The sequence below is a fragment of the Plectropomus leopardus genome, chromosome 23 (genome assembly GCF_026936395.1).
Source record: "Plectropomus leopardus strain MGB_pleo_1.0 chromosome 23, ASM2693639v1, whole genome shotgun sequence".
NCBI lineage: Eukaryota > Metazoa > Chordata > Actinopteri > Perciformes > Serranidae > Plectropomus > Plectropomus leopardus.
The window spans coordinates 787286-807689 of record NC_142198.1 but is presented as its reverse complement, the minus strand read 5'-3'; the positions used below and the strand labels follow the sequence as shown (position 1 = coordinate 807689).

General features: G+C 41.1%; 1 protein-coding gene across 4 annotated transcripts in view; it reads left to right on the top strand.

Moving 5' to 3' along the window:
* Positions 1 to 20404, top strand: part of afap1 (actin filament associated protein 1) — a 122999-nt gene that overhangs the window by 86872 nt on the left and 15723 nt on the right. For 3 of the 4 annotated variants that reach the window (XM_088073971.1, XM_088073969.1, XM_088073973.1), the window contains 5 exons: positions 9315 to 9423; positions 10318 to 10529; positions 10623 to 10802; positions 17010 to 17096; positions 17519 to 17594. In XM_088073971.1, the coding sequence (XP_087930097.1) occupies positions 9315 to 9423; positions 10318 to 10529; positions 10623 to 10802; positions 17010 to 17096; positions 17519 to 17594 (664 nt within the window). The remainder of the gene's footprint in view (positions 1 to 9314; positions 9424 to 10317; positions 10530 to 10622; positions 10803 to 17009; positions 17097 to 17518; positions 17595 to 20404) is intronic. The other variant, XM_088073970.1, reaches the window with a different exon arrangement.

Sequence of the window (20404 nt, the reverse complement as noted above, 5' to 3'; positions counted from 1 at the left end):
GCCTATTCAAGGCAGGAATATTACACCAATATGCTGCCTCACCGTTTCGTATATAATGTATGATCACAGAAAGGGGGAACAGATTGGTCTCGCCTCTGAGACGGGAATGGAGGTAATGACAGCCCAGAAATGAGGTCTGTGTAAAACGTGAAGCTGGAAAGATGTGACCATGTAGGGTGAGTGTGACGATTTGATGGCATGTTTAGACAATAAGTTTTTGTATATTTTCTGAATTAATTTCTAATGCAACATAGTGAAAACATTCTCATTTCTCAACATGGCAGTTAAGCAGTAAAATAAGGGTGTGCAGGTTAATACTGTAATTGTGATTATTGGTGGAAAATAATTTCACTTAGCTGGACTTTTAGGCAGAATGATAGCACTCTGGGAGAAGTTTTGTCCTACGTGTCTGTGTGTGTGTTATGTTTAAGCAGTAGTGCCCAAGTTCCATCGATGTGACTTTTCACTCACTTCTAGAACAATGTATTGATGCCATTCCAGATACTTCCAAAGCTTTTCCAAAGCTGTTGAACCACTAGCTCCTACTGGCTCCAACCAGCTCTTATTGACCCACATTTACACCTCATTGTGAGGTGAGAGAAATGCAGGAAACACCCAACCCAATCTCTTATTTTTTTAGTACAGCCGGCAAGCTGGCATGTCCGCCAGTAACGGCACTCTGGTGAATATGCTTTTCCTGCAAAAGTGGGAGCGTGAAGAATGTAGCTTAAAATGAGAGTTGTGAGAAAGATTTTGTTTTGTCGGAGGTAACACTAGCATGGGTGGTTCATGTGTTGGAGGTGGAACACTTAGATGTATATCACAGAGGTTGCCAGGTCTTGAGCTTGGACCAGGCCTTGAGTCCTGCAGAGAGGGGATTTTTGTGTGTGTGCGTGTACACAGTATGTGTCTGTGAACACAGTATGTTTGTGTTAGCCTCCCCTAGTTTGGTTTGTCTTTTGTTTTCATGTCTGCCTTTTCCAGTGCTTTCTATGTTTCTGACTGTATGCTAGTGTGTCCGTTTGTGCAGTGTGAAGGGGGTCCTATGTCAAGAGTGTGTGTTTGCTAATCAGATGACATCTGGGTTGAGTTGCTCTCCCTCACAATGAAGCTTTCAGTTGTGCTGCTGGACAGCTGCCACTGTTGCAACCACTATGTGTATGCTGTGGTTTGCTATCACAAAACTGCAATTGATAACCCAGAATTATGAACAAAGAGTATGTCTGTGTATGTGAATAGTCGACATCATGCAATTGCTTTTTCTGATTAGATGCATCATTAGAGTGATTTTAACATACAAACAAGAGTGAAGACTCACTTGGAATATTGCATTCATTTTAAATGAAAGAAATATTCTTGAGTGACCGACTATAACTAGAAAATATAAATATCCTGTATGATATACATACTGTTTGCTCTTTGTGTTTTCTTCTCTTTCCTGCAGTCTGACATCAGTTCACAGCCCACTGACTTAGCCTGACCTCATGCTTAAGCTTTAAAAAATGTATTGTGGAAGGGATGTGCACACAGGTATCTGTCCACATCTTCGCCACTCTGCCCTTTCTATGCCTTTCTGTTTTATAGCAGGTCTCTAAAGGTTTGACAAGGATCATACCCTTGGATACTGTGCTTGAATAAGAAGAGGGCAATAGCTTAGTAGTAAGAGAAGTAGGTCAAGAAAATTGAAGGAGTAACACCCCCCTTTAAATATCTACCGGCCATGTGACTTTGAGCGTGGCACTTCACCTCCAGTTGCACCAGTAGGGAGGTGACCAAAGGCCAAAAGCAGAGGACTGTGGTTGCACTCTGGAGCTCCCAGATGTGAATGTGTCGAAACTTGAAGCTGGGTTTTTCTGGAAAAGAGCACAGGCCTCAGCAAACCCCACCTCAGGATAAATAAAGCCTTAAGCAAAACCTTTTTAGGGGGAACCGAAGATCCATGCAGCTTCTTCAGTTCAGAACTTTAGAGGCTTCTTTAGTTCTAAACTGAAGAAGCCGCTCAGATGAGAAGTGAAGCATGTTAAAGAAACTCAAGCAAGTCCAACTGCCTACAATATAGCACTTAGTAGGAAGCAGTTGAATTGTTGATTCTCTATGTATGAGCTGCTGAAATATTAGAAATACTATATGAACTCTGTTATGAAAAATTTCAAATAGTGTGTAAAAAAAGCAAAATAAATAAATACACCACATATGTAAACACTGTCATTCACCAGCACAGAACCGACCAAGTCACCAGTTAGGAGTCAAAACTGGTTTAATTTAGCAATGTTCACCCTCAAATAAAAATAAAAAATCTGCCATGATTGGCAGCAGCTGGGAAAATATGTGCTTCCACATTGGGTAATTTGCCAAAAATCATTGGAAATGTATTTTCCCTTTCCCTTTGTAGTTTGCTTCTCATAAAGGTGTGGCTTTCCTGTGTCCACTCAGTTTATCCATTCCGTCCCTTTGGCACGGTGACAGAGACATTTATTCATGTCCTCCTACGCAAGACAAAAATTGATACTTGGTATAAATGTTTTGATGTGAGTTTCAGGCCAGGGCAGAAGGAGCAGACAAACCTCCCATTTAAAGTCCAAACCAAGGTCAGGACTCCTTTACCACCACCTAATTACACATTATGACTGAGGAATTCTGACATTTCTGATATGCATCCATGCTCATGACCTGCACATGCTGCTGTTATTCTCCTTGTAGCAGAGCTTGAAACCCTTCATGTAATTGCTCATAGTGGGTTAAGAGTTCCATGGAGTACAACTTTTTCTTTACTTTTACCTCACAAATTTAACAAGAATAAAACTGAAGAAAACTCAAAAAGGCAAACACAAGTAGCACATAAACTATCCCTGTGTCTTCATGTATCAAAATGAATCAATAACTCATGGCAAATGTAATTGGAAAACCTTCAACAAATTTTAGTGACTTGCATGCTGTTAAAGCAAGATGGTGCTGCAGTTGCCTCAGTGTGTTGGTGTGCTCTGTTTTGTCCCACTTGTCTCTCATCATCATTGGAACTGACCATTTGCTAAACCCTGCCCCCTTGTGATGGTCCGTCAAGCTGTAGGGGCCAGCATGGAGCTTACATTGCAACTAACTCAACTCCTTAATGAAATATGTTCTCTCTGTCTGCAGAAAAAACAGGTTAAAAAGATAAAGTTAGAGGCTGAAGTCTAATTTACAGATCACAGTGTAAAAGTGAACCACCACATCATGGCGATTAAGACAGGAGAAAATGTCAATAAAAGGAAACTTTGCAAAAAGCCGACCAGCTGTCATCCCAGTGTGGTTTTTGGTCAACTAGTAAATCTGTCAGTAAAGATAATTTTGTGTGATCTTCAGTATTGTCTTTGTATTTTGCCTCCACAGTATATACTAGCACAGTATTTATTTCAGCTGTGTATATTACACCTCAGCAGTACATATTATACCTCACTTTCATGTCTTTATTTTAAGGGAGAATACCTGTTTTTAACAAGCCACACTGCCTCTCCCTTGTATGTTGTTATTGTATTATGTCACTTTAAATCTATGGTGTACGGTAGCTCTATGGGAGCACCCTCAATTTCGGTGTACCAGTACAATGACAATAAAGATTACTGTATAATTTTCACAAGGATAATTTAAGTTCCATTCAGTCTAATCTCCTTTGAGGCAGATGAAGGCAACTTTGTGAAGACTGACTGTGGAGAGCCTATCCAGGTCTGACCTTATGCTGGAGATCTTTGAAACATTTGAAGCTGATAAGACTTAAAGTGCAGAGAGATGATGACCTTTGTGTGGTGGCAGTTATGCAGTGTGTGTTTGTGGTGAGCAGAGGGGTGGTATGCATATGACCTCAGTGACCTCCTTTAAGTTTCAATGAGTTGCAGCATAATTGATGCACAGATGACATGATGGGGCCAGGCTGTTGTTTTGAGAAATGAAAGCAAAAAGACAGTAAGACTGTGAGTTTATTTGCGTGTCTGTGTGTGAACCCAGACACACTCTCCTCACCACGGTGCCTCTCAGCTCTGAGTCATTAAATAGCAGAGCAATAGGATCACATTCTCTCAAGCGTAATGTATTCTGTTGCATGCAGGGGAAAATGCTTACCCAAACAATCTGCTTCTGCATGATTATTAATGTTATTGTTGCTGAAAAGTCTTGGAGAGGAAGTCACTGTGATGCGAGATATGAAGCCGCAGACCTCGTATCAACAATCCTCCACCAGCAACACAAACAAGTCTACTTTCACGTCCACCTCACAAACCTGACATTGTTCTTTTCTGTTCGGCTGTCAAGTCTGCAGCTTTCATTGTTTGCACTTCTCTGCCTTCCCTTCCCTCTGTCTTCCTCTTGCGGGATTTTTTCTATTTTTAGGGCTTGGGTTAAGGAGCAGAAAGCTGGTAGAGCAGGAGCTCAGGAGGGCAGCATTTCCCTGCCAGAAAATGAGTTCACCCAAGTTGCAAAAAATATGATAAGGTTTCTGCTCGGGGCCACTCGACTTCTAGATGGCGGGAAGAGGAAGAGCATTAATGTATTGACTGTGACAAGAGACAGAGGAATAAGAAAGTCAATTTTGCATTCGGCAAAGTGAACTAGGAATACCATAGATTAGCAAAATGTAGAATGTAGTCCAGATCCAGACCAGGTGATGGTTCTATCCAGACCGTGTCCAACTTCTGATAAATTACATGAATAATTAACTTTATGGAGTGCTGTTTTTTTTCCGATACTGAACGTCTGACGGGCTCATCCAGTTAATGCAGCAGTAGCTATATATATATACACACACACACACACACACACACATCTATATATATATATGTATATATATATACATATATATACATATATACTGTATATATGTGTAGATAGATAGATAGGCAGATGGTTAGTCAACTCAATTTTATTTAAAAAGCCCATTATGACAAATCACAATTTGCCTCAGAGGGCTTTACAGCATACGACATCCCTATGTCCTTAGAACCTCACATCAATTAAGGATAGATAGATAGATAGATAGATAGATAGATAGATAGATAGATAGATAGATAGATAGATAGATGGATAGATAGATAGATAGATAGATAGATAGATAGATATACACAATGTACAGAGTGTACTGTAATATACTTAAAATATACTAAAATAATAATGATATATATGTATATATAATGAGAATTACACAGGAAGGAAGGAAGAAATATTAACTGTCACAGTTAACCCTGTTTCTTTTGAAAACATAAGGAAAAAGGCAATGAGCAACTTGGTAAGAAAAGTCTCACAAATTACAAGATATCATTAAAAGATTACAAGAAAAAAGAAAAGAAAAAAAGTTGTTTTTTTTTTTAATTGCCTTAATCGCTGGCTGACATTCCTGTCTCTAAGAGGCTGCAGCAGGCCAAGTTCATACTCACTTTTCAGTAAGGGAATAAACAACGCTACAAAGTTAGACAAAATTTTGACAGCATGGCCAGTTGATAGGAGCCCCTTGGCCTCTGACCTGCAGATATCTGAATGAAAAGGGGCTGTGTGGGTACCCATGAGTCTCCCCTTTACAGACATGCCCACTTTATGCTAATACCATGCAGTTCTTTTGCTGCCACTTGATTCCTAATCAAGACAATCTGGTAAGATTTGCTTTACGTGGTTAATATGGACTTCAAAACTGTTTTGAAATGCGAAATAATGGAATTTAAATAATTGTTTGACAGCTGTAAAAAATTACTTTAAAAAGGGAGAGAAAAAAACAGAGGGACATAGCCACAAAACCATATTTTTAATTTGTATATGTAATTCTAATCTCTGGCTAATTTTGGGCAATGTCTTGTGAAGTGGCTCATTGCCTTCTTTCCATGTTTCTGAAAGAAAGCAGACATATTTGCAGATGCATACTGCATGTAAAATTAAACTTAAGAAAACTATAGAATTAAATAATTAAATACATTGGAAAACAAAAATCTAACATTCTGCAAGCTTTTTAGGCCTATAAGAAAATGACAGTTCATTTCTGTAAAAAAGACTTGTTTAATCTTCTCTATTTTAAGGAAGCCTGTCACTGTGCTGTGACATGCACACACACACACACACACACACACACACACACACACACACACACACACACACACACACACACACACACACACACACACACACACACACACACACACACACACACCCTCTGTGCTTAGAAGTTGTTGAGGCTGCACGTCAGCCAAACTCTCTTATGAATGTTCCACGTTGTTAAAGCACAAGATGCTGACATCACTGCGCAGTGACGCCTGATTGGGTCAGCTGTAACAAATGGCCCATAGCACACAGACTTTCACAACAGTTACAGTTATAGAGTTTCTCCTCCTTAAAGCTGGCCTGGCAGTGGAAACTCTGCGATGCCACCAGTAAATAAACTGAAAAGAGGAATCACAGGGGTTTTCCATGAGAGGAAAGAAGTCAGGAGCCATCACAGGTCATGGTCCTTTCACAGACACTCACTGTCCAGTGTTTCCAGTGCAGTGGCGGCTGGTGAAAAATATTGTTGATGAAGCTGTAGTCGGCTTAGTCAGTTTCATTAACCATCCCAATACCATTTATCACAAACTTAAAGACACTGGTGCTCTGTGAAATAGTCACTGATTATTTAGTGCCAATAGTGAATAATTGAGGCTTTCTAACATAGAATAATAATCAGCATATTGCACAAACACACATTCTCCATTTGCATTTTAACCCTTCAGAAACTAGATCCATAACAGTTTTGTTGTGGTGCGTTCAGACGCCTTTCACCAGCATTTAAAGAAAATTGTTTTTTTTTAGCTTTTGAAAACATGGGAAAAGGCATAAAACAACGTGGCAAAAAATGTCTGGAAAAAAAGTGAAAGCTGACAATTGACTGAAAATTTGTTTTTAAAAAGGGGTAACAATATTTACAAAATTATCAAAGAAATTTTTTGGGGAGATAATTTTCTTGTTTTTTTTTCTTTTTTTGTTTGTTTATTTTTCCTTTACTATTTGTAATTTTTTACCTTTTTCTCGCTAAATTGTGGTCTATTTCTTAATAGCTTCTTATTGCCTTCTACCCATGTTTATGAAAGATCAATCAAGTCAATTTACACAGGTTTTAAAGGGTTAAACGAAAATGGTGAACAGCTGACTAATTTATTTTTACACCTAACATCTCTAAGAAAGGATGTCAACTGTTACCTTAGTGCCCCCTTGTGGTGGAGCTGTGCATCTGTGCAGCTGTGCTGTTTAACACATACAGAGGTGAGGTGACTAAAAGGTCAATGTAAGAGGTGCACCATCAGCTGGAAATTTGGTTGATATTTTCCAACGTGGCAGCCAGGCCACAAACTGTCTCATAGCACAGATAAACGGTACACAAAAGTATGTTTCTGATAACATTTGAGAAAAAAAATAGGCAATGCTGTAACAGAATCTTGATCTGTCTTGGCCCCATAGCAGTTTGATCACACACAAGCAGTGATGGACATGACGTGTTGATCTTATTTTTTCAAAGACTAGGAAACAGATTGCCTCGAAGTAAATATAACTATTTATCTTAATTTATGTTTACTTTATATCTAATTGTTAAGTTTACTTAAAATTTATTTGTATTTACTTAATTTTGTGAAGTTTTTGCAAAATGACAAGCTTCCAAGTTTTATCACCTTCAGTACACCAAGTTTACTAAGCTATAAATCTGTATATACATTGAGAAAAAAGAACTTCTAACTAACTCATTGGCCAAATTGTCTTTTTCATGATCAAGTTAAGTCAGACTAACTTGCTTTACAGAAGTTGCTAACACTGAGAAAGAACAAGGTCATTTCACTTGTAATTTTTAAGTTGCACCAACTTCACTAAATTAAATAAATACAGCTAAATGTTGTGATGTTGTTAAGATCAACTTATATTTTATTTTTTTGCAGCATAAGAGGAGGAAGGACACAATGTTTGTACAAACTGTTTGTCTCATGGACATCTTCAAGAAAATAGGGACAGTTTTAGCAAATATGGCACAATGTTGTTTTCATTGAAGTTATCATGATCTTGTGAAATCAGTGCCACAAAAATAAAAAAAAAATCTCATCTGATTTTGCCGACAGTTGGTGGATCAAAATTTCCAGAGTTTCTGATGACATAGAAAAACCATAGGAGGTCATCCGTATGCTTGTTCACAGTGTTCAGTGCAGGACTGTGAGACCTCCACCTTTTTGTGGAAGTTCTGGGAAGCGTGTGCCACCACTTGATCAGGCACAGTGGTTGCTTGAATGACCTGGAGAAGAAAAATACAAATCCTCCAAGGTCTGAGAAAAGAGAGTGATCGTGGCGATGTGTGATCTGTGCTGAGCTCTTTGACTTTAGTTTTCCACCAAATCTTTCAGAGATTTTGAAGAAGAGATCATATTTAATTTGAGCACGATTGAAACTCCATATCATCCGTACCTGGGTTCATTAACTCTAAAGTCAGGTGTCTCTATACCATCTCAGTCTGCTTGGGGCAATAAATGAATTGCCCTCAACACTTTTTTGTGAATTTTTCTGCTTGTAGATACCTGTTTTCCCTAAACACACTGTAATTTGCAGAAGTAAGAGAGCAACCTCCACCAAGCAAGCCTAAGGGCATTTGATCTGAGGTTTATATTGCACACAGTGCTACACAAATACACAATAGAAACCCACAAAATGTTAAGAAAGATAATATCTTCACAGCTATTTTCCTAATTAAACAGAGAAATACAATTCTACACCTTCTGAATTCAACTTTCTCTCACAGCAGACTGACTAGGCTTAATTGCCTCGTAAACTCATCATAAAACTCACCTCAAACTCAACAAAAACAAAATAAAACTCTCCCAAACCATCTTGGTTTCTCTTGTCAGTAATCTAGTTAGTAAGTCCACTGTTTCAATCACAAGGTCCGGTTTGGTCCAAATAAATCCTTAATTCACTGCCAGCTGTTTACAGTGCTGGAACTTCTCTCTCCACCACTAGGTGTTGCGGTGTCTCAGCTGCCTCTTCCATCAGAAGAGACCAGAGACTGAACGTAGTTTAATAGAATGAGGAGAACCTGTATTTATGACAGTATTGTATTTATTGACAGAGCTTCGAGATTTCTAAATACCCTGGTATACCGTGATACCACCTAGGCCTAGGAATCACTATAAATGGGTTGAAATTTCTTAAAATTTCTTTACTCATGGAATGTTGAGTTGTTGTAACAGTTCAAACATTAACGAATCAAAAGCAGATGAAGTGTTCAATAAAATATAAATTATAAGAACTGTTAAAGTGTCATTTCATGTGATGTGCTTTTGTTCCTGGTGCAGCCTCCAAACAGCGGCCCTCCTCCTCTGCCCAGCTCCTCTTTACCTGAGGGCTACTATGAGGAGGCGGTTCCTTTAAGTCCTGGGAAGGCTCCTGAATACATCACTGCCAGTGAGTGACAGATTAATTTACAATTCACATCACTTATATGATGCTCTTACTCATAGCTAAACATACAGACAGTAGTTAATGGACAAGCTTCTGAAATACAATTTTTTTTGTTACCATGTAATATAGTGATATAATGTATATAAGGCATTATATGTAAAACAATAGTAATAATAATAATTTATTATTAATTTGTTAAAAATAATAATTTGATTTTTTGCTTATACAGCACCTTTCAAAACTACAGTGCTTTACATTAAAACTAAACACATTTGTACAGAAAAGACAGAAAAAGGAAATTAAAACATTTGGCCATTGTGCAGGAGAGGAGAGAAGCCAAAAATGACTTATGGAGATATCTCCCCATTGAAATAACTATATTCATTCATTAAAGGAAAAACATAATAATTGTTCAAAATATTAAGACTATGAAACAACAAAAATTTGGTAAAAATGTAAAAATGACAAGAAGTTTGTATTTACAGGGTGAAATGCATTGGGAAGGAATTGATGAAGTGCTATGAGTCTTTGCAAATTAGATGCCAGTTTAGGAGAGACTTTAATGAAGACACTAACTCAGACGGCCTGATATCCTTGGGGCAGGTCGTACCAAGGCCTCGGGGCCCTGATTTCATTAGCTCTGTTGCCTTTAGTCCTCAGCCTGGACAAAAGACCTCTGCCTAGGGGTCTCATATTACACAATGGTTTACAAAAGATTAAAATGTGGAGCCTGCCTGGCCATGAAGAGAAAGTAATCTGTAAAATCTTAGAATCCATCCTGAAACAGACAGGGGGACTAGGGTCTGTTGGTTCTGGTTAAAAGACTAGCAGCTGAGTTCTGTACAGTCTATTGTTTTTGGAAAGAATTGTCAGTTTCCTTCTGCACCTCTCTCTTAGACTATGAGTCAGACGCCATGAGCAGTTCCTATGAGTCGTATGATGAGGAAGAGGAGGATGGAAAGGGCCAGAAGATGCGTCACCAGTGGCCGTCTGCAGAGGCGTCCATGGATCTGGTGAAGGACGCTCGGATCTGTGCGTTCCTGCTGCGAAAGAAACGCTTCGGCCAATGGACCAAACTCCTGTGCGTCATCAAAGATAACAAACTGCTGGTGAGGGACACTTTTGTACATGTTTGCACAGCCAGGCACAGTGTTTGTGTTTGGTTCATCCAGTTTAACTGTGGCCACCTTTTCTCTCTCAAGTGTTACAAGTCCTCCAAAGATCACACCCCTCAGATGGAGCTGACCCTGTCAGGCTGCAGCATCACTCACATCCCAAAAGACGGCAAGAAGAAGAAGCATGAACTGAAGATTGTTCACCAAGGGGCGGATGCGCTGGTGCTGGCCGTGCAGAGCAAAGAGCAGGCTGAGGAGTGGCTCAAGGTGACATAATCAATCCCAAAACTAATCTTGTATATTTTCTACTGTTCCTGCCATATTGTTAGCCTGGTGACCATCCTGATGACGTGAGCTCAACATTCTGTTTCCCATAACACTTTCAGTGGGCAGGAGTGCTGGCTTTGTCAGACAAACTCCTACAGCCAGACATTAGCACTAGCCTCCACTACACATAAATGTTGTTAGACAGCAACAGAAGATCTAAAAAATACAATTTATTTATATTTTCCCTTTGTATGTGACAACAATCCCCATGAGGTCGTCTTGATACATTGGCGTTGCAGCAAACTTCGGTCATTAATTAAACCAGTATACAGCTGTTTATTGATTGGCTAAGGCAAGCAGTAGTGAAAATCTACAAATCTCTGCAGCAGCCTAACTTTGCCCTTATGATTGCTGGCAAAAACAGTCTTTGCATATTTAGTCAGGTGGCTTGATATTGAAAACATATGAAACTGATAATACTAGAACAGTTGTCAGGGCCTGTAGTAGTTGGACTTTTTGGATTTTTATATTTTGTTGCTAGAACCACTTGGTGTTTAGCATTCACTTATCTGGTATTCCCCCTTTCATTGGTGTTTTTCTGCAGCTTTTTCCAATTTTTTGTCCTTCTCTCTGGAACTGGACCCAGAAGCATGAAACCTCAATAACAGTCATTCTTGCATTTCTTATTACCAATTTAGATCATGGAAATAAAGACTCCTTTCAGTGTTGCCCACCCTCGTTGAAACATCCAGCCTGTGTCCTCATGACAAAAGCGAAGTCACATGAGATTGCAAATATGAAATGGAAATGAAGGACAAAAAGAGGAAGAGCAGGTAAAGACTTAGGAGAAAAGGGAAGGGTCAGGAGGCCAGGTGAGGAGAAGGGAGGAGAAAATTACAGTAATGAAGAGAAGAACAAAGTGGGAAGAGGAGAAAAAAAGTACCTGATGGTTTTCAAAGGCCGCTAGTTACAGTAATGATTGTTCCAGATGTGTGCTAACACTGTGTTTTTGGAATACCCATCTCCATATTGTGTCCTTACTTCATTCTTTTTAACCTTCCCAATTCTTTTTTAATGCATTTCTCTTCATCTTCTCACTTTCCATCTTATTTTACCTCTTCTCCTGTTCACTTTCTGCTTCAGATTGACCTGATATTCCTTATCTTGGATTCAGTACGCTAACCTGATGTTAAAAAAAAGTCAAATTCTTGTATTAGTCTGACTAAAGCTGGAGTTAGTTAGTCCCACTTAATTAACACTTAGTTGAATTTCTTGAAGTCAGTCTAACACACCTATAATGTGGTTGGGGGTCAATTTACTCTTTCATGTACACTCTTAAACCAGACCTGAACTGGACTAGGTATTCTGAGCATGCTCCATAGTCCCTGCTTTGACCAGGAAGTCAAATAGTATAAATTAGTCGAAGAAAGTTGTGAAAAACCGAAGAATTAGAGGAAGGGAATTAAACAAAACAAGTAACATGTAGAGTACATGTGCAATGTACAGCACCAAAAAGTTAGCAGTGGAATTACTGTAAATCCCAGGGATGGGGCTTACTGTGTGATTAAAAGAATGGTTTGGATTTTTTGAAATGCTGCTGTATGAGGTACTTATCCATAGTCAGTGCATTACCTACAGTAGATGTCAGTTGACAAGCTCCTAGTTTGGAGAAGCAGGCAGGAGTACCACCACAGATGCTCTACTACGTACTGCTGTAGAATGAAGTTAGCAGCAAAACTTGTTTTAGCGACCTACCAAAAGGCCTTCCTAAAAATACTGGATCAGTTAAAGTGTACGCTATAGTAAGACTATTGTCACTGCTTCACCTTGCTGACAGACAGCATTTTCCTTTGGCACTACATTTTTTTACCTGTCGAACTTCCAGCTGTTTGGGTCAGAAAGTGCAGTTGCGCAATCACAGTGAACCAAAACCTTACATCAGCACTCCACCTGCAAGACTGATACACCTTGGAATTTGCTGTTAACATTCCTCTCAAGAGGATTATGTAAAACCAAATAAACGAGAGAGACCCTTGCTGGAGAGCACTGCTGTTCCCAACCATCAGGTAAAATAACGCTTAACGCCTACAAATAAATGAACAACTCATAAAACAACCAGTGAAGTGTGAAGCACTAACATGATTCAGACAGACCCTGAAGTGGAAGCAGTAGCTCTATGGGTCTGTGGGCACACATTGACCCACAGTTTACACACTTCTTTTCTTTCTTGACAGTTCTTTTTTTACCTCCAGTTTCCACAGAACTTTCCTCTCTCTCTTTCATTCTCTTTCTCTTTCAGCCCATGCAGTCTGCTTCTGTAGAAGTTCTTCTTCTGTAAACTCTGATTGATAAGGATATCCATTTGTTTCCACAGTGAACGGCATTTGGCTGTTGCTTTTGTTATTGTAATTGTCCTGTATTGTTGTCTCTTCCCTACAGCTGAAAGTCTGACCCATCAGCTGACCTGTGGTGTAGGCACAGCTGCGCTTATTTGTAGGCTCATAAGGTTGAGAAAATGTAGTGCCAAAGGAAAGCGCTGTCTGACAGTGGCGTAAAGCATTGAAAAAATATTCTCAATGAAGCCTGATAATGATCTTTTTGGGTAGACTTTTTTTAAATGGCTAAAATCTATTTTGCTGCTAACCTCTGTCTACAGCAGCACAGCTGTCATGCTGATACTCCTGTCTGCTTCTCCAAACAGGGAGCGTGCCGACTGCCATGTGCTGTTGGTAATACATTGACTATAGATAAGTACCTCATACAGCCCAACTTTAAATTATCCAAATTGTCTCTTTAAGGTGCCAACCAAAAACCGAAACAGCCCCCAGTCATCTCTACTGTGGGCTATTTCAAAGAAGTTAAAACAAAACATGAAGAAAAAGAAAAAGATATCCATTCACCCCAACAGAACGACAGTGACTGAAAGCATTGTCCATGGCCCTTTACTTTAATTTTCTTTCATAAATAGAGCAGCCATTCTGCACTCCTCTAGAATTCTGCAGAACAAACCACAACAATACACACACAATGATTTAAGAAAGACTTAGTTTTCATGCATCAACTGTGTGTGGTGAGTGCAGCCAAAGGCAAATGGTTCAAGCCAATAAAGCATAGAGAATGGTTTTTCATCATTTTCATGGAAATAATCAAAATAACTTCCAACAAAAAGCCCTATATTTGCTGTCACATGACTGAAGCTCTCACTATTGGTTAATAATAACGACTTAATCGTTTTTGTTTGTTTGTTGTTTGTTTTCCCTAAATAGATGTCAAATGAGTATAGGCATAAATACTTTTTAAACTATGTTGATTTGCTGTAACTGGAATCAGTTCTAGGATCTTCACTACACTTAAGTTAAAATAGTTCCATGTATGCAGGCTTAAAGCTAATTTTATAGCATAAACTTTGCAGTCCTGGGACCAACTCAGTGCAGCAATAACTGGCAAAAACCGGCACATATTTTTATTTGAAGTAGTGTTTTAGCACCCAAAACTACCACTCACAGCCTCACTAATTCCTCAAGTTTGATTTGTAATACATCATCAGACCCATTTAGCACCCAGCTCTAGCAGCATAGCTCTCCAGTGGAAGATAGACAAGATTTTGCAGTCTGACCCACTCTGCAGCCTCAAAACTGCTCTCTGAGCCAAACCCATGGAGCCACAGTCTGTCATTTCCCCCGTGCAGGCCAATTATGTTCCCTCCAAGCCAAAACCAGTGAGCTGAGGAGCTCTGCACAGCGAGAGAGCATTCAGAATGCTTGTGGACAAAGACGTGTGTGTGTGTGTGTGTGTGTGTGTGTGTGTGTGTGTGTGTGTGTGTGTGTGTGTGTGTGTGTCATAGAGTGCATCAGCAGTTGGTGGTTCAACTGAAATCTTCTTTCCCGCACCCGCCACTCATCTCCACCGTCACATCACACACCTAGGATTAGCAGATCTAATAATGGGTTGCCAGATCCGCCCAATGAGGTCACAATACTGCACACTGGCGCCCCGTCCAGAGCCCTTTAGATCCCATTTACCCCTGCTGCATCTTATTTCATAAGATTAAAGAGACATTTATTAGTATGATAAACCCCCTGGGATAAGCCATCTCGTTTTCAATTAGGGTCTCAACACAAACATATAGAAAATACAGTATATGATGCAAAAAACGCAATATAAAATACACAGACAAAAACTCTCCTAGGCTGGTCCACTCCAAAACTCACTGACTACCCCCAAAATGCCAAAATACATTTGGTAAGTAAATGTAATGACTGTGACATGCAGTGTAAAAAGCACTTTAAGTGGTCTGAAGACTAGAAAGTTGCCATACAAGTGCAGGTCCATCCATTACCATGCAGAACTTTAAAGGCATGTCTCCCAATTTCTTTAGAAATAATAACAACAAAGAAAAAAGGATACTGTGTATTCACTGGACCAGGGATCATCAGCAGAATTTTTCTAAAGTCCAGAACATTTCAAAGCAGATAGTGTGGGGTCTGGACTTCTATCATAATTAATTATTTAAATAATTATTGCTGAATAATATTGTATTATTTTAATAATAATAAAAATGCTTTTATTTATATTACTTATTTCTATTTATATGCTCTAATTTAGGTTTGTGGCCATTCTTGCAATAAGTATCAATAAATCAGTCGTCATTTTTTTGTCACATGGAGACAATACATGGAAACTCATAATTTTGTCCTTTTTGCGTCTTACATATTGTCTGATGCTTAATAATTGTCCATGATTCCGGATGTTTCTGGTAATCCAGATATATATCTATTATACGGCTGGGTCCAGACCTTTGAATCTGTCCCCCCACTAAATTAACTCTGACTGAGCACCATGGCACGTGCTTGAGCTACTGAACAAAAAGACGGTGGGCTCTTTGGACCAGCTCCTTATGTAGAAGAAGACAAAAACACAACAATGCTTATTTTCAGGTGATTATACTATACTGAAAGCTTAATTAGGAATATTATATTCCATTTCCTCCAACAGATGTCCTTAAGTCCTACACACTGGAACCTTGAACCATAAATGCTCTGTATTGATAGATTTTTAAGAATTCAATTGACATTGTAAAACTTGGTTGTGTCCAACGTGTGTAGCAGAAACCCCCTCCCTCCAGCAAACCCTACACAACATGCATGCTTTCTCTCCCTCCTGTTGTCACCCCATTGCATGCTCCCTGGCTGCTGTTCACTAACATGACGGCATTTGAAAGAGGAGGGAGTTTTTTATGCATGTGGCCTGCATTATCCCTGGCCTGCTTCCCAGGCTGAAGCAATGAGCCTCCTAAATATCTATCAATGGTGTAAGGAAATATTTTAGGATTTTTACACTTTCCCAGGTACACATGCTGGAGATCAGGATGTGTGTGAGTGGGGATGGTTTGCTTAATAGCCTTGATCAACACTAATGTAGTGTACGACATGAAAATTTGTACTATTCTTAGAATATCTTCCGAATTCTGCTTTGTCTCTGTTGTCACTTTCCAATGAGAGCTCCGATGCAATTTCAGCCTTTTCAGAGGATTTGTAATTGGAAAAGCATTGTCTTTCTGGAGACATTTTACAACAACAAAGTCCAATAATGAATATCTTCTGTGATTACATATCCATTCACTTGTGATGAAAGGAGTTGTCGTCATTACCCGTAAAAGCTTACCAAGTCCAAGAGGTTTCCCATGATGCATTGGATCAAGTCTGTAGACTAATCTAAGGCTGTGTTGTTGTGTCCAAGCATTTTTGTAGGGTGTATAATGAGCAATCTATGAATACACGCTGTATGTATAATATTTACTCCATAGACATAGAGATGGGCAGAAAGTATTACAGTGTAAAACAGTGCAGTATGTAGATATGTATACATGCACATTCATTACTTGGTCTATCCCTGGAAGTGGAGAGTGTGATGTGCCATTGCAGACAGGATCTGAATGGAAAGACTAACTTTTTAGACAAAAGTTTTTACATCTTTTTCCCCTGGCCATCGAGGCCAAGAAAGGCCTTTTTTTCTTTGGTATTTATGGTCATTCCACTATGTGATGCTGACATCACTACAGCATGCATACACTGATAGCCCAGTTTGTCCTGAAAAAAGATAGTATAATATGGTTGTGCATCCCATAGCTGAGGACAGCAGGTGGACCAAAACCCAGAGGGTGAGCAGCAGCAGCATGATCAGATCTTCTTCCCTCATGTTTTCCAGGTGATGAGAGAGGTGTGTGTTAATGGAGCTGTAGACTTGGATGGAGCTGGAGCTGGATCACCAGTGCACAAACCTGAACTGGAGAAGGTAAACACCCTGATAGACTGATAAGTGCTGTTATCCTCTTGTAGTGGTGGACACTGAGAGCTACATCAGAGCCCCCCACCCTGGCACAGCAATCACAAGGCCAGCCTAATGATTCATCTATAACATGCTGCACGTTTTTAACAATGTGCACTGCCATCCAACTGCTCTGTGTGTGTGTGTGTGTGTGTGTGCTCGTGGGTCCTCCCTCACTGTGTGTGTGTGTGTGTGTGTCTGTGTCTGTGTGTGTGTGTGTCTCTATGTGTGTGTGTGTGTGTGTGTGTGTGTGTGTGTGTGTGTGTGTGTGTGTGTGAGTATGTGTTATTGCCTTTGTCAGCTTGTCTTCTGTCAGGAAAGTACTGTTTTGTTCACTTTGTACCTCATGTGCATCTAATCTTCTTCTGTTTGCTCTTCCTGACTGCCAGAAGGCGTCATGTGACAGGCCAAGCTCTGATGGTGAAGCACCTCATGAGAATGGACACAGCGAGTGCAAGGACCAAGGTGAGAGTCCACTTAAAATGTCCAGAGGGACTTGTAAAGGTGTAAGGCTTTTTAAGGACTCAATAAGGGAATGATTGAAGCAAGACCCAGATATAATGCCATGAACCCGATGGAGTTCATTAAGATTATTTTACTGACAAATCATCTGTGTATCTGCATGACAATAAAAGGTAGCAGAGATGTCTAAATTAATATGTTCAGGGATTCAAAAAATTGACTCACATAGGAAAAGTTATTCGGATGGAGCCAAGGTGAGGCTCACAGTGTCCTTATTCAGGATCAGTGCATCAGAAAACCCCCACAAGAGTTAGAGATACAGCTATGTCATACAAGCACATAGAGCCACAGAGCCAGGGTCTCCATACATTTCATATATTGTTACAACTGTACATTTGCTTTGAGCCTTTTGTGTTGCCCTTTTGAGTATCGTATGTTTGTTGTAGTGAAATAAAAAATCCTTGCCCTTGGTCCTGAAACTCTTCAGCTTATTCAGTCCTGAAGGGAAAAATACTAATTCTGTGTCGATTCGGGGAACCGTGAGTGAGGGAGGACCCACGAGCAAACACACGGACAGGTTGACGGAAAAACAATCAATGTGTTTAATTAGGTAAATGATGTGGAAGGGAATGGTAGTGGGGGAAGGAAGCTGTAACCGCCACCGCCGTAACGTCCGCTGCCTCCTCCTGGTCAGGGAACAAGGGGGGTTGATAACCAAGACAAGCCATGAAAGGCAACATACCCGTGGCTTAGCAGAAGAGAGAGTTGTGGGCCTATTCAATCTATGGTACAAAGGTGTGCCAGGAAACAGGGTGGTGGGCAGCGACGCAACGCAGAGCCGCCTCCAGGTCCTGGTTAGCCCGCCCTGTCTGGCTGTTGGTCTGAGGATGGTATCCAGAAGAGAGGCTGGCTGCTGCGCCCACCGACTTGCAGAATGATCTCCACACCTGCGATGCAAACTGGGGACCACGATCTGACCTAATGTCCAAGGGTAATCCATGTAGCTTGAAAACATGTTCAACTAGCACATTGGCAGTGTCGAGAGCTGAGGGTAACTTCCGTAAAGGCACATAGTGAACAGATTTGGAGAAGCGATCAACAATAGTCAAAATCACCGTGTTACCCTCAGAGGGAGGCAAACCTGTGACAAAGTCCATGGCGATGTGGGACCAGGGACGACTAGGGATGGGCAGGGGGTGCAGCAAACCAGCCGGAGGACGATGAGAAGACCACCACAAACTCTCTGGTTTCCCTCTCCATACTGGGCCACCAGAACTGCTGACGCAGGAAGAGGAGTGTTCTCTTGGCTCCGGGGTGGCAGGTGAGTTAAGAAGAGTGACCCCACTGGAGAACAGGAGAACGGGCAGACTCAGGAATGAAAAGAAGGTTGGGGGGTCTATCTCCAGGGTTCGGTTGATCGTGCTGAGCCCGTCTCACCACCTCCTCAATCTCCCATTTAGCAGCGCCCACAATACAGGAAGCCGAAACGATGGGATCAGACTTGCAAGAGTCTGAGTGGGAAAAGTGAATCCTTGAAAGGGAGTCTGGTTTGGTGTTGCGGGTGCCAGAGCAGTAAGAGAGGGTGAAATGAAAACGACTGAGGAAAAGGGACCAGTGGGCTTGTCGGGGTTGAGGTGCTTAGTGTTACGAAGGTAGGCGAGATTTTTGTGAACCGTCCAGATGATGAAAGGGAGCTCGGAACCCTTCAGCCAGCGCCTCCACTCCTGCAGAGTTAACACCACCGCCAGCAGCTCTCTGTCGCTGACGTCGTAATTTCTCTCCTCTGGAGAGAGGCAACAAGAGAAGAACGCACAGGAATGGAGCTTCTGGGTCTTGGGATCTCTCTGGGAAAGGACCGCCCCCACACCAGTGTCAGAAGTGTTCACCTCCACCACAAATTGCAGGGACAGGTTGGGGGGCATAAGCACAGGGGTGCTAGTAAACAGTGACTTTAGTCATGTGAAGGTGAGATCCGCTTCAGGAGTCCAGGAGTATGGGATTTTAATTGAGGTGAGTTGGGTCAGAGGAGCGGCCATCTTGCTATAGTCGCGCATGAAGCAACGATAGAAATTGGCGAACCCAAGGAAGCATTGCAGTTCCTTACGGGAGGAGGGAGTGGGCCACTCTGTGACGGAGATCTTGGAGGGGTCCAGCTGCAGTTGCCCCTTGGCTATGATGTAGCCAAGAAAGCTGACTCAGGGGGAGTGGAATTCACAACTCTCGGGCTTTACGAAGAGTCGATCCTCGGAGAGCCTCTTTAACACCAGCCTCACGTGCTGCCTGTGTTCCTCCAAGGTGCGGGAGAAGATGAGGATGTCATCAAGACAGACAAACACAAACTGACCAATCATGTCTCTCAGGATGTCGTTCATCAGGGCCTGGAAAACAGCGGGCGCATTAGTCAAACCAAAGGGCATCTCCAGATACTTGAAGTGGCCAAGGGGAGTGTTGAATGCGGTCTTCCACTTGTCTCCTTCCTTGATGCGCACCAAATGGTAGGCGTTACAGAGGTCCAGCTCACTGAAGATTTGAGAGTGGCTGAGGGGAAGAGGATACTTATTTTTGATGGTAATATCGTTGAGACCGCGAAAATCAATACATGGGCGGAGGGAAGAGTCCTTCTTTTTAACAAAGAAGAAACCAGTGCCTAAAGGAGAGGAGGAGGGGCAAATGAGGCCCGCTTTCAGTGAGCCCTGGATATAGGACTCCATGGCCTCTCTCTCGGGACGTGAGAGGTTGTAAACACAGCTCATAGGAAGGGGGGCTCCGGGGAGGAGGTCTATGGCGCAGTCATTAGGGCGGTGAGGGGGTAG